General features: G+C 41.9%; 2 protein-coding genes across 6 annotated transcripts in view; one reads left to right on the top strand and one right to left on the bottom strand.

Annotated features, from left to right (window-relative positions):
* Positions 1–689: 689 nt before the first annotated feature.
* On the bottom strand, positions 690–4566 carry LOC112572078 (coiled-coil domain-containing protein 103-like). 5 transcript variants are annotated; one of them, XM_025251628.1, is made up of 4 exons: positions 4399–4566; positions 2819–3010; positions 2086–2233; positions 690–1393 (listed from the first exon to the last, which is right to left on the bottom strand). In XM_025251628.1, the coding sequence occupies exons 2-4, from the start codon at positions 2968–2970 to the stop codon at positions 1004–1006; spliced, it is 690 nt and encodes a 229-aa protein (XP_025107413.1). In that variant the 5' UTR covers positions 2971–3010; positions 4399–4566; the 3' UTR covers positions 690–1003. The 5 variants fall into 5 exon arrangements, with proteins under 5 accessions (XP_025107413.1, XP_025107399.1, XP_025107392.1 ...); XM_025251614.1 differs by lacking the exon at positions 4399–4566 and adding an exon at positions 3309–3496 and having other exon boundaries at positions 2819–2970; XM_025251607.1 differs by lacking the exon at positions 4399–4566 and adding an exon at positions 3309–3424.
* A 692-nt stretch (positions 4567–5258) lies between these two features.
* The window catches only part of LOC112558815 (low-density lipoprotein receptor-related protein 2-like), a 55053-nt gene continuing 46108 nt past the window's right edge, over positions 5259–14203 (top strand). Inside the window, 2 exon segments of the mRNA XM_025229541.1 lie at positions 5259–5307; positions 7010–7171. Of these exon segments, the coding sequence (XP_025085326.1) occupies positions 5259–5307; positions 7010–7171 (211 nt within the window).

Genomic DNA, 14203 nt, shown 5'->3' with positions numbered 1-14203 from the left:
AGTGCCGCTCCTGGTCTATGGATGTGACACATGGACTCTGCTCCCCGAAACAGAAAGGAGAATCCTGGAATTTGAGAACTGTGCCTGAAGAGGCTGCTCTGGATGTCATACAGACAACATAGAACCAATGACTGTACAAAACAAGGTTGCCACTCATGTAGGACACCAAGTACCTCTACTTTCAATGGTCAAACAAGGTAAGATGTGACCCAGCAAGGCAACTTGGAGGGTGGCCAATGTCGCAGTGGTCAAAGAAAAACTGGCTTACAAGTGTCAAAGATTGGACTGGTCGTCCTGTACAGGACTTGCTGACTATCGCCCAAAATAGGCAAGAATGGCAGGCCCTGTCTATCCATGTGCTCCCCCACCCCTAACAAGAGGTTCTGGTCAAGAGACAACTGACTGACACCCTAACACCATTCTGGTGACTGGTAACCATGTACAGTTTATGTCTTGTCTGCTTTAACTTTGTTGTCATGCAGCATAAACATTTATACTTTTACTGGCATAATCATTAGTCTTGCCACTAGGGTTACAGCATAACATATAACATGCACATATATAACATCTAACATGCACAGTAAAATATATGGTTTACACCTGAATGGTGCCCATGAACTAAAATACATTTCTAGCAACTGTACGCTGACAACTTTGTGTAAGCATCTTAGAGAAAGAGAAGCTGGAAGAATAAAGCTGAAACTTTACCTTCATTTAGTGGATATGCCTATGCAGTACATGACCCAGAACCACACGCCTGGTTTTTTTTTTCTAGAAATTCTAGTTATCTTTTAAACTATTTGGTATGCTTGCAATACTTTGAAGCATTTTAGAAGAAATTACAATTCAAATTCAGAGGATTTCCAAGCTCTCATATATCAAATTTTAAGAGCATTGTACTCCAATGTCCAGTGCTGTACATGTAAAACGAACCAAATTTCAAAAGAATGAGATGGAGAACAAACATAAAACTTCATAAGAAATAGGCTGCGTATAAAGGCTGTTAAGAATTAAAACTGGCCTGTAGGCTCAAAAGTTTCATGTTTAAATGTACTAAACCTTTGTGCTCCACAACTTTGACTAGCCTCTGAAATAACTGTGAACATGTGTCTTTCTCCTTTGTATTTAGAAAACGCAGTGACAGGTTAAATCGACTTGATCCTCTGATGCTACTGAGTATATTTATCACTGTCTCACAATCCTCTTCAGGAAATGGTGTCAGTGCAGCTAAAATGTCACCCAAAAGTCCAAAGCTGACTTCAGTCTTGAAGATTTTGGCAAGGTGATCTGCTCCAGTGAACATAAGATAGGCATAACGCTGTTCCTGAGTCTTGTATCGATGTTGCCAGTCACGTGCAAAATCCTGGCCAGATTTGGGGGATTGCATTTCCACCTACAAAATCAAAAATTTTTCATAACTTTCTGTCTACAACATGTAAATCATAGCAGACAAGCCTGTTACATTTAACTACTTAACAATGTATGATCTAACCAAAAAAAAAAAACTGCTTGAAATTGCTGTCATGATCATGGGTCATGTTTTAAGAGAAGTTACAAATGCAGGTAAGGGTATGCCCTCATTGAGGCATCTTTGAAAATTACCATATTTTCATAGCATCTTTTCATACTATCAAGGAGGGCTCAAAGTGCCTTACAAAAACAAAATACAGTATTAACTGCTAGTGGCACAGGGTTGCCAGTTCTACAACTAAGGAAGTGCAAAGTTATTACTGAAGTAGTTGAAACAGGAATCTGCATATTCTGTGAAAATATATTGCAATATTTAGAAAGTCACAAATTTTGTTTTTCTCTCGCACACTGATTTGTGCATTAAGGTCATTCAAAAGTGTGCATAATGGTAGTAATAAATAAAGTTGTGTAAGACTCAAAGAATCTTCCATCGGGAAAAAAGTAAATATTAATACTTACACAGAAATGAATATGCTTTGCTTTTAATCAAGCAACTACAAAAGACAAAGAAATCTCATTTCCAATCATCTGAAATTCCCCAGTCACCAAAAACTGCATTCCCTGAAATTGTATATATAATGGAGCAACAGATACAGGATGCTTTTTTCTGCTCACCTGCACAGCTGCAGGGGCTGTTTTGCTTGAAATTTGTGGGTAACTCTTGTTCTGAATGGCAGAATTCCATATCTGGTTGGCACTAATCATTCTTTCAATGTCATCACCCTTTTCTAGAGGCTTGAGGTGGCAGGCAGCCACAAGATCTCTTAAAAAATGTGTAACAACAGAAATCTGAGGCATTTTGTTTCATTTACAGAGCACTGCATTCCACTTAACTAAGTCAAAACATACTTCCAGACTGAAATAAATGTTGCAGCATGTTTTGATCAAACACATGTAGCATATTTATAGATTGTGTCATAATCTTTGCTCTTCTTAAGATTATTTCCACACCAGTGCTATTTTAGCGTAGCCGAATTAGGCAGAAGAGCTGTGTGTTTACCTGATCATAAATCTTAATGTTGATAAAGTGGTAAAGTAGGGCACATACTGGTACTCTGAAAATTTTCTGATATAGACATGTAAATGCGTGTGCTGTAACATCTCTGCTTGTAAGCAAAGTTTAAACAAAGATAAATGATACAGAATATAGGTTTTTCAGTGAGGACATACTCTACTAGTTTACAAGCACAGTAAACATCTCTTTGCAAGCAAGGAAACTACATGTAAAAAATGTTAAGAGTTCTGTAGAAAATGAACTATTTTGTTAAGTTCTTGAGTTAAAGACAAACATAAAATTACTATTTAAAGAAAAGTTACTAATATTTTAAGGGGAAAAAACGAGCCTTACTTAAACTCCTGATATGTAGCAACCTTCTGTGTTGTAACAGCCCGGATCTTTGCGTCATTTTCTCGCCAATATTTTTCATCTTGTTCTACAGCTTTCTCCAGCTCTTTTTGTAATTTTCCAAAGTCCAGTTTATCATCGTCGTGGGACACCATCTTATAAATCCAACCGTCTTTGACTTTAAATTATAACATTCTGTGCAAACAATGTATAATATTAATAATTTATAATATAAATTAATAATTTTAAGAAGTACGTTTGGTTTACGTGTGTGTATCTAACAGATGGGACACATTTCGATTAGTATCTTGGTGGAAAATCTGGTAATGCATCACTGGACTGATAACTGTTAATGCTAACGTTAAACGTGATCAGCGACAATTACTGCCATTTTAAACTCACAAACCAAACTCATATTTTAACAATATTCACTAATGAAAATAAAATTCGCGCTGATGATTCCTTTTTTTTTCTATCACGAAAGCTATCTCACAGTTTAAGAAGGAAATCAAGTTCGTCTCGAGTATAGCAACACCTCGCCTCTGAAGTAGTTTTGGTTGCCAGCAACTCTTTTTCTTCGTTACTCTCTATCTAAAATGTTTCCAAACTTTATTTTCTTTCAGGAAATTACATTATTTTATAAACAATATCTTGGTAAGAAAATATAATAGTGATACTAATTAAATATTAATTTGAAGAAATATGAGATAGTAGTGTTTTAATTGGCAGTTTTATTTTTCTGTCGCCTGACCATGTCGCTTCCGCCTATTGTTTGTCTCCCTTAGTTCGCTCGCACGTCTCAAACCCAGTACGGACATGTATATAGGTGGACTGCTGTCTGTCTGCCGAAACCAATGCGTAGCCTCTTACGAAGTGATCCGCTGTTAGTCTCGGTGAATGTGACACCGGAAGCTTTTACAAACCTACCTCGTTTTAGAAAAGAAAAATCATCTGCCAACAGTCCATTAATACAAGTTTTAACCTAGGAAGAAGCATGCACTCTTCGCACGTCCATTTAGAATGCCTTGGCGACCCAGGGAAGAGTTTGGGCGGTCCGGTGTTGCACCAATGCAGTGAAGGCTGGATGTCTTGGGTTCAGATCCGTCCTCTTCCCTGGAAGACTAAAGAGGAACGGACTGATCGGCGCTAGAGCCGGTGTATTAGCCCAAGTGAGAAAGCGGATCAGTCTGACTAAACAGGGAAGGAGAAAGGGAAGGCAAGATATCTACTTGGCATAATAGTTTTTAGCTGTGCAGTACCAATACTTAGATTCAAGCATAAGCCTGACTGCAGGAATCTCTGAAGGCATGGAAATATGACGTCCGATCGCACTGTACTGTACGTCGCATCACTAGCTTGCTTTCCCTCCCTTACTCCAGCTTCACATTTCCATCCTTTCCCAACTCACTTGCCGAAGTCTACGATGAAACAAAAAATCCCTTGTATTGTCGCTTATTGCTTGACTTTGTAGTTTTGAAGGGGTGTACCCTCCTGATAGCTACTGATACAATGGCTGACTGTGTCGGTAGTACATAGTTCAGCAGTTCAAACAACCAGAAAAGACAGCGACAGCGACTACGTACCTGAGCAGCAGGTGGCCGATGCAGTGGGAGCCAGGAGAAAAAGAGCACTTAATAACCACCACCACCACCACCACCACCATCTTTTTCTGGGTGAAAAATACTTAAAAGCTCTGTCATTATTACCAATATTTTGGCAAGCAAACAGCAGCAGCTGTATTTACTCCCCTTGACGTCTCCGCCAACAGCAAAGTGTAACCAGGAAATAACAGAAACGTTTACAAAACATGACCACCATTTTAAGGAACCCACAGGCTAAACGGCTTAGGCATGACACATTTTTTTTTAATTGTCATAAAATCCTGAGGACAATCTAAGACTTATCGCATTAATGACACGACATCCCCAAAACGGCGCGAACAGCAGGAATAAAGATTACAGGACAACACTAAGCTCACAGAATGAGTCCCTTGAAGTGCCCTGGTATAGATAAATCCTTCTTTCCTTCCTTTCATAATAAGTGTCATAGCTTGTGTTTAATCTGGTAATATAAAATCTGCAGCATAAATTAGATGCACCTGTACATACCAGAATGCGAGAAGGTCCCGGTTTCCTTATCGCAAACGATAAATAAACATTGAAAACTTTCTCACGAATCTTTAAATAAGTTGTTAACAAACCGTTTTGAACTACGGATTTGAAACATATGATGCTGTCGTTAGGAAGAATACGTGTGATGAGGCACAGTCTGCAGTGCAATTCCCTCAGATTCTTCCTTTTCTAAATTAACCAATAAGGTGGCCATTTGTCGTGTTGATAAGGAGAGCATTTCACTTTCTTTCCCCTGCCTATCTTCAAACCTCCTTCCTTGAAAGCTTTCTATGATCGAAAGTGATTAAAGCTCGAAGACAGATTTGTAGACGATGACGGCGATTGATGGATTCATCTCGAGGAGTGAAATTGAGACGCAGTGTTGGTGTTAACACTCTAAGCATGAAATTATCTTTCTACCAGTGATGGATGCTTGTAGTATAGAGTATAGGTGTCAAATAGTCTTGCCTCTACTGTCTACAACCTTCCGAATGTATTCTGCCTCTACTATCTGCAACCTGCCCAATACCTCCTGTCTTTGCCCGTGCAGCAATAGTCATCACTGGAGAGCTCCCATCAGTAAGAGTTGAGTGTGACAAATTAACAACCCGGTAGTATTTTTGTGACATGCTACCATCTCCAGCAGTATTATAATGTCTTATAGCTATAACTATAGCGTCCACAGCAGTATTTAAATGTGACAAACTAGTCCCCGGTCAACTCACGAACTGCGGATCAACGTGAGCTGTCTTGATCCTAGAACTACAGCCAGGTATAGTCATCTACTAGCGGCAGCCACTTGCAGGACGAGAAGTTCGAGAAAAGGTTGCCGACACATGTCACCTGTGTGGGCGCGTGAAGCTGAGGCCGACATATAGTCAAACACACCGCCCCCGCATATTTTGTAATCAGCGTGAGGTGCCAAGTTGGGCTCTGAAACCTCAATCCCAGGGCCTTCAACCTTTAGTTGGTGGTAAATTCTCCGCTACACAAGTCGCAGCACAGGAATGGCAACACCTCTTTGTTAGCTGATGAGGAATACAGCGGCGGATGCTCTGGTCAGTGTCGTGATACCTGCTGGCACGAGGCGAGCCCTTGAGCTAACACACCTCCCGTCCAGTCCTGTTCCACGTAGGGCAAAGACATCTCCTGCCTGCATGCTACGTGCCATCACTGCCGCTGCAACCTCACCGTTCTCAAACCTAATTTTTTCCCCACTATGGTAGTTCCCCAACTTTCCTTTTTGATTTGGAGGGGTTATTTTTCAACCGTTAAGGTGGCTAATTTATTTTTTATTTTTGTTTATTTTTGTCGCCGTGGCTGCACAGTTTGTTGTGCTAGGATAGTCGTGTACACCCCACTACGACTCCTGAATCTGTCAGGTGTTGTTACTGTTCATCTAGCGTCCTGCATGTTCCTCCCCACCTTCATTCTTTCGCTTTTCCATGGTGTGTCTGTGATCCAGAGAAACAAGTTTTCTGTCATATCATTCATAACTGTCGCACCGTCTCCTCCCCTTCTCTGTCTCGTCCCCCTCCGCCTCCCAGTGCAGGCTGCCTCGCTTTATAACCCTACCATTCGCTCCATCACGTCTACTCCAGGCCTGCGTCTGCCGCGCGTCAGCCGGAAAAGTTCAAGTCGCCTTCGCGAAGGGCCGCAGTCGAAACCCGAGGTACCCCCTTCCCTTTTTGCTTTTCTAGTTGTTACCCTTGTTTCTCCCCCAACCCCTCCTTTGCTGTAGTGAGTTGTCTCCCTTGTTTTCTTTTTTTCTTCTTCTTCTTCCCCATTGCTCTAGCGAGTTGTCTTTGCGTGGACTGAACACTCGAGAGTCGAGGGACGTGGGTCGCTGGAGAACAGGGCCTAGCCACGACTGTCAGTTTTTCAACAAAAAGGACCGACTGCTGGACAGGTTGCAACCAAGCAGCCGACCGAGAATTCTAGAAGCAAAATGATTTTGTGTTCTGCAGTAGATTGATGGTGCGTCGTCGTTTGGTGACCTGTGAGCGCTGAGACTATAAACAAGGCACTGACCAGTACTTTGTTGCTTGTGAACGTTTAAGGAGAGGAATCATCGTGTGAACAGTGCTACACGAACTAAAGCCAGGTGCAAAAGCTAGCTGCTTACCTGGGAGAGTGGCATACCAAAGACATGGGATCGCTTTACAGGTGGAAGATGCAGCACAGGCTGGTGATCACTGGCGTCTGCTGGTGTCGGTGTCCTTGCTGCGGACTGGATTTGCCCTCAGTAAGTTGACATCTACATCTCTTTCTAAGAAAATTTAAAAGTCCTGTCTGTCCATCTATCGGCATACGTCTACCTAACTAACCTATCAGTCTACCTGTTGCTCTCACTCTCTCTAAGCTACAGGCAAAAAAAGGAACTTTGTTTATCCGGGCTGACCCACAATTACAACTGTCTGAAGTGTCACATAATCTTTGTGACAACACACACTTTTGATTTCTACACTAGACACGTGACAGCATTTGAAGTGAGTTATTGAGATGTCATTACCATATAATTTATGCTTATGTAAATATTAAGTTTTATTCTGAGAGGTTGACTTGATCATGGCACCAACTTTCAAATGAAGCAAATAATGTTTAAACAGCATAAAATGTCATTTTTAAAATCTCACGTGTAATACATTTGGAGTAGCAGATGTAAAATATCTGATCACTGTAGTTATACGAATTGAAGGTGGGTCGTTGGCCCGGTGTAACATGGGAAAATCAAGGGCACGCCTTTGGCTTTAGTAATTATAAAGTGGTAATCAGACTCCAAGAATGTTGCTTTACCTATCTCTATAGTTGTGAAGTGGTAGCAAAATGCCTTGGAGGTTAAGTAACACAAAGCACTGCACACGGGATCTAGATGCCGCTACATAACCTCTGGGCAACGACTTCACTTGATAACTACGGCTCGAGGATATAGTGTAAACAGACAACCATCAATATTTTATTCCTCTCTCTATCTCTCTCTCTCTTATTTCGTCTTTCAATTTCTTTTGCCAGACCCACCCAGCCACTTTCCATCTTCACTACCACACTGACGAACACATGCACGCACATTTATGCTCGAAATTAAGATGAGTAAGGTGGATATCTCAGATTTATAGTGAATTTCGCAAGCATGAATGATAGTGCTGAAGAAATTGCCAATAGATGGTCATAAAAAAAACAACGTGTCCATCAGAAAGCCAGGAGACGACACATCCAGTGCTTATTAAATTAAGATGCTAAGAAGATGCTTCTGTAAGGGAGAGACGATGGAGAAAATAGAACTGTGGAAAAGATTTGGAGGGAGGTGAATAAATAAAAAGGTAGAAGAAAATTAGAAACGAAGAATATCAACGTTCCACATCGTCATGGGTAAATTAATTTCGCTTAAAATGCAAACATGAGGGACGAGGAATGAGTTACAAGACGTGTCACGTGCTAGCCATGAGCACCGACATAGCAGGCAGCGACCTTCCTCGCCATCTTCTTAAGAGATGTTTACTGGAGCAACTGCAGAGCATGGTCACTAAAGTCACCTGCATCCACGTCTCTAACGAGAAGCCAATGGTCTGTCACATCATCATCATCACGAGGGTTTTTCCGAGGGCGATGAGTACGGGTGGTGGGTGGCGGTGAGTGGTTAGACGGGCAGGTGGTGCATTAAAGTCTTGATCGCGTAAATACATGTTGACGGCATGAGCGATGACAGGTTAAAGTGTTTATCAAAATTCAGGACAAAGACACCGTCAGTGTGACCAGTCTCGTGATTAACGACTAAAAGTGAGACCGTGTCCCCCGCCCCCTTGAGAACATTCGCTGGTGTGTTTATTGTAAAGCGTCGCTGACAACAAAACGTGTGTCACAGGACCGCTTGTTTTTGTCAGGTCGTGATTTATTCTCAGACTGCAGTTGTCAGGTGTGTCACATATACCCCCTCCTCCTGTACGGGTAGGGGGAGAGGCGACCCTGCAGCAGAAACAGCAATAGAAGCCTCTCGGAACTTTGCCGAGCATATCTGTCACTTTTATGTATGCCTGTCATAATGTTGACAATATAAACAGATATGTTATTATTTTTATTAAGCAATGAAAGGTCAGAGATGTTCATCATTGCCAAGTGTTGAAATTCTGTTTGGAATGTAGCACATCGGGGGAATTGTGTCGTTGCGCTCGAGCACACACACGCGCGCACGCACGTATAAGAGACAACCACATGTGCATATCATCTAACAATACAATCACACACACACACACGTTTTACAAAACAAGACTAATAATACACACTATCAAATTACAAAAAAATATGCATTACATATATAAACACAATCACAGTCTCACGGGTGAGTACACATTCAGAGACAGATATAAACTTCAACCAATAATATGAGTAAAATATATTTGCGTTAGTAATTTGGGCTTATGTCACTGCTGCTTTATAGCGGATATTGCAGACAGAGGGTAACAGGGGAAATATTTTGTTGAAATGTAAGAAAAAAATTGTTCACAGAATTGTCGTTAGACCTTCATTCTCGTCCTGTCTCGCGGGAAGCGGCGTACCGTGGTCAAGGAAATCTGCTGAGCGGCAAGAACAATATGTAACACTGGCAAGATAACCGCCACGCAAGAGGGAGGAATGTTACAAGAAGACACAGAGTCGACAGTAAGCAGGAGACATGTCCGCGAAATCTCGCGGGTGCCACGTGGAGTTCGTGCAGGTGACAGGAGCAGCCAGTCGCCCTGTCGTTTCTCATCCCAGCGCGTTTACACGTGGAGGCGGTTGTGTCTGTCCCCCCCGAGAGGAACAAGAAAACCTGCTTGGCTTCTCCTGCAGATGTCACATACAGAGGCACAGTCATGTTGTCAAGCTAAACGGCAAGAAGACATGACTCAGACATTTGCTAGGGCCTAAGGCAGCAATATATCATTTGTTGCTTCTCATCCCACCCCTACCCCTGTCTCAGCACATTTTACTCTCTTCACGGTTTTCTTGGAGGATCAAGTCAAGGGTTCAGGTAGCATGGTCCGGCATGACAATGTTTGTAAGATCCTCCTCTCTCCTGTCACCGTTAACTCCATTCTAACTCTTGCTCGTTTATTGGCTGATTGAGTTATCTTTTTGAAGAGGTGTTGCTTTTTTTAAAAACTGGTCAAAAGTAACAGACATGAAAAATGATAAAATGTAATTTTTTGACATTGGTGTCATTGTGATTCATGCCATGAGAAAAAGCCAAAATTCCATGTCAAGGCCTTGTGTAACCGAGTGGATGGTCATATGTCTTAGCAAAGTCATTAGAAGGATTTGATGTCTTCAACCCTGGAACCATAGTCATGAAGCAAGTGCCCTAGGGCAAAATGGAAAAATCAAGAGAAGCGTTTAATTTGGTGTTTACTAACGATATCCAAACCCCGCAAATACTGCTTTATTTTTCTGGTATCTTTGACACAGCTATATAGCTAGGCCAAAGGGTAGAAAAACATCCATGGTGATCTGGACACCCCTTTATCCCTTTTATTTCTAGTGGTTTTGGTGAATGACCACCTTTTTGAAGTTGGTTTTCTGGCTGGTTCCCTAGTTGTTTTGATGTAAAATCACATGCAAAAATTAATTATGCCAAATAAATATTTAAGGAAAAAAATTTAAGATTAAAATTTAAAAAATACCATATATATATAATTCTTTGACTTCTTGTTAATCAAAGTAAAGGGCGTCAACTTTGACGCTCTTTGATCAAAGGGTTATAACTCTTGAAACAAGACGATTTGTCTTTGATTTCCCCATTTTGCACTGGAGCAATATAACTTACCCTCGCTTCATAGCTCCAGCTCCAGTGTAGAAGTCACTAATCCTGTCTGTGATTAATAATTACTCTGTGTACACACGAGTTATTGTGTCTGACAAAGTTTACATAGAAACTTACATCTGTCTTACAAGACATGTGGAATGGGGAGGACAAATGGCAGACAGATGACAGGGAATGTATGTCTCTGGCTTGGTGTTTTCTTTCCGAGACTCAGCTTTAAATATTTTAAATACGTTCCGGATTAATGCGTTAATTTGGAAAGATGCATAATGTCCACAAATCTCTCGTCAGTGAGCCAGAGAGAGAGAAAAACAAAAGTGTCATATTCTTCCTTATATTTCTTCTCCCTTCAATCGTCGGTTTTCTGCCCTATAATCTCCTTGAAAATGGCCGAACTCTGAGACTGACCTTCATTCCAAGACTAAGCAGCAGCCGGTACCTACGGGTACCTGATGCTCTCTTTAGGCTTGACGAACCCTAAATAGATGGAAATAATTGAGAGGAATGAAGAAAATGCGATGGCATAACACTCGCTGTCAAGAAGTCAGCAAGTCAGAAATCAGTTTCATCATTTTATAACAGCCAGAAGATTAGATGTTTACTATTTTTATACAATTCTATTTGGACTGTGACTTTTGTATGCTGCTTCGTGTAGGAAGTCTATGGAGCAAGGTGGCCATCACATCCAGATTAGTCACCTTTTCAACAGCAAACCTACTTTTTCCTACATTTGTGAGGTCTGTCGTGGCTGGATGAAACATTGGTGTCTAAAGAATCACATACTCATCCTATCATTAAATATATATGTGCAAACCGAGTATGTGGGATGAGAAGGCTGGTGAATCTCTATAAGTACGGATAGGCCGGAGCTAACGAAATCACAGAAAACACCCTCGGGGGCAATAACTTGTTTGTCAGCTGACAGTTAGGGCTCTGGATTAGCAATCCAGGCCTGCAGAACAAGGAACATCGCTCTCACATTGAAGCCGGTGTTGCGTGTGAAAAATGCAAGGGGCGTCCTGGCAATGGCGCTGACCTGAAATGAGAGGAGGGGGAGGCTGAGCTACCTCACGCCGGTAAAACAACCTTACGTCAGTCAACACACAGGACAAGCTGACTACAGTGTGTAGCAGAGAGGGTAGGAAGTGTTAAAGAGACTAGACTAGACATTGGATAGTAAGAAAATAGGCCTGTTGGTGAATGATGGATGATCTCGACATTCGATTCAAGGTTATGCTCGCTGACTTTAGTTCAAGGTGACAAGAGACCTGGGGCATGGATGACATGTTAGCATCAGTGTTGTTATGTCGTGATCTTACAACGTGTGATATTGTATAATATTGCTTATTTAAAGCATGGTGACCCTGTCCAGTAATGATTTTTAGCAAAGGAGAAAATAAACTGATAAATCGTCCCAGCCCCATGAAAACGGTAGCAGAGTCAAGGTTCCCGACACTGGGGGTCAAGTAGTATTGTGGTAGAAAACACTGTCTTGTTACCGTCTCAGTGAGGATCGTGAAGTGCCTGGTTCATATCTCACCTCAGAACCTTTTCACATCTCTGGATGTGGAACTTGTTTACAAGGGTTAGCGTTGAACGGTTTTTCCTGATAGTCCAGTTTACTCCTCGCTACCCATCTCCTCTAACTACATCCTGTTATATGGGAGGTACTTTCCACCAAATAAATCAACCAATAAGGTCTCACAGAACGGCAAGGTGAACCCAAACTGGGAAGGTTACGTGGCATGAGAGACAAAACATCTATTAGAGACGAAACTGACTGGAGACCGAGGTTTTGAAAGAGTAAAACCAGTAACAATCAAGTATAGAAGCTGCATAAAAAAACAAAATTTAATTTTAAACCTAGTAAAACTGCCCAGGGCAAGCCAGCTTAAACTAGAAGAAAGAAAAACAGAGAAAGGCAGCACATTAATAATTAGAAAATCCTTATGTGAGTCAAGGACGATTTTTCCATTTATTTTCTTCTTGCACATCATGCAGGACAAATACTCGCAGCTCAAATACACAATAGGGTTAGTGTTAGGGACATACAAACATTATCTCGTTTTAAATACTCTTTTATTGCGTAGAATAATTTATTTTCATTTGGATTAACAACAACAACAAACAGGTAGATATTGTCAGGCTGTCACTAGACCAGGATGCTCATCATCTTGTGACCCGGATATCGTGTCACGTGACTAAGACAAGGACATAACTCACGTGACCAGAACGAGACGAATGCACAAGTAGAAAATAATTGGATGATGCATCAGGGACGGGATGACAACAGCAATCTGTAACAACTGCTACCCGAAGTAAAAGAAATGAGGTTTCGCTGAACTGCACCAGAGCAAGACGGATTTTACTTTTGTTACTTTTGTGTGTAGCACCGGATATATACACCCCTATTTTACTTACATATTTTAAATGCATTTTGCTTTTGTATATAGTACACAATATGCATATAGGGCTAAGAACATAGGTCTCAATCCAAGGGAAATCACCAGGCTACAAAAGGAGCAGTTTTTCGTTTAGAGAAGGGCAGAGGAGGAGAAGAATGTTTAAAAGCAGTTGTTTTATGCAAACCTTTGCACTGTTATTCTCCCTTAGCTTTGAGCAGCAGTCGCACATTCTGCGTGCGATCACGTCTGACCGTGATCTGAACGTCGCCAGCACGTAACACGCTGGTCTGAGGGTGTCACCAATCCCCTCGTCCTGTGGACTGGCACGTGTGCGGGTCTCATGGCGCGTAGTGCACAAGGCAACTGTCAGGTCACTGAACGACTGCACGACAAACGTTGACCAGTGTTCACCACCATAGGTTGGAGGCTCGCTGACCGTAAGATGTCTCCTCAATCGCTGGACACGAATAAATTGTTGACAAGAATTTATTCTGCAAAGTGTCCTTGAGTCTTTGATAAAGGAATCCTAGTTTTTTTCTTAGTAAGTAGGGGTGGGGAAAAGGTAAACAATGCCTCCCTTCCACGTAGAAAGAAAAAAATTCTGTCATTCATCTTTATTTTTGGAGCTTATAGTTCGCTAGATCTTGTTTGGGCATACGGACTTCCAACCTCCCAAACCAGACCATGAGATATCAGTTAGTCTTTGAAACCCTCTTTGGTCCTCGTGCGGTGACTGCGTGATGGACATCATCTAGTGGTCTCGGTCGTTGGCTGGGTGGGCGACAGCAAGCAGGGAGTGGACTGCAGTGATAACGGCGATGTCAGCTCGAGAAGGAGTTGACAGCTGCTGGAGAACAACGATGCGGCACTTCTTCTTCCACGTTGCCATGGTCACTGAGCTCGCGGCCGGTCAGCTCCTTGACATCACGAGGGTCACTTGGTTCGTGGACACATCCGTCCACAGCCAAGGTTCCCTACTTCCATCACGTCATCCTTAAAGCTGCGCAGGAGGTGTCTGCGCATTAGAAATAAAGCCGCAACTCGTTATGTCGCCAACCTCTCCACCCACCCACCA

The sequence above is a fragment of the Pomacea canaliculata genome, linkage group LG1, assembly GCF_003073045.1.
Source record: "Pomacea canaliculata isolate SZHN2017 linkage group LG1, ASM307304v1, whole genome shotgun sequence".
NCBI lineage: Eukaryota > Metazoa > Mollusca > Gastropoda > Architaenioglossa > Ampullariidae > Pomacea > Pomacea canaliculata.
This window is presented reverse-complemented; position numbering and strand designations above follow the sequence as displayed.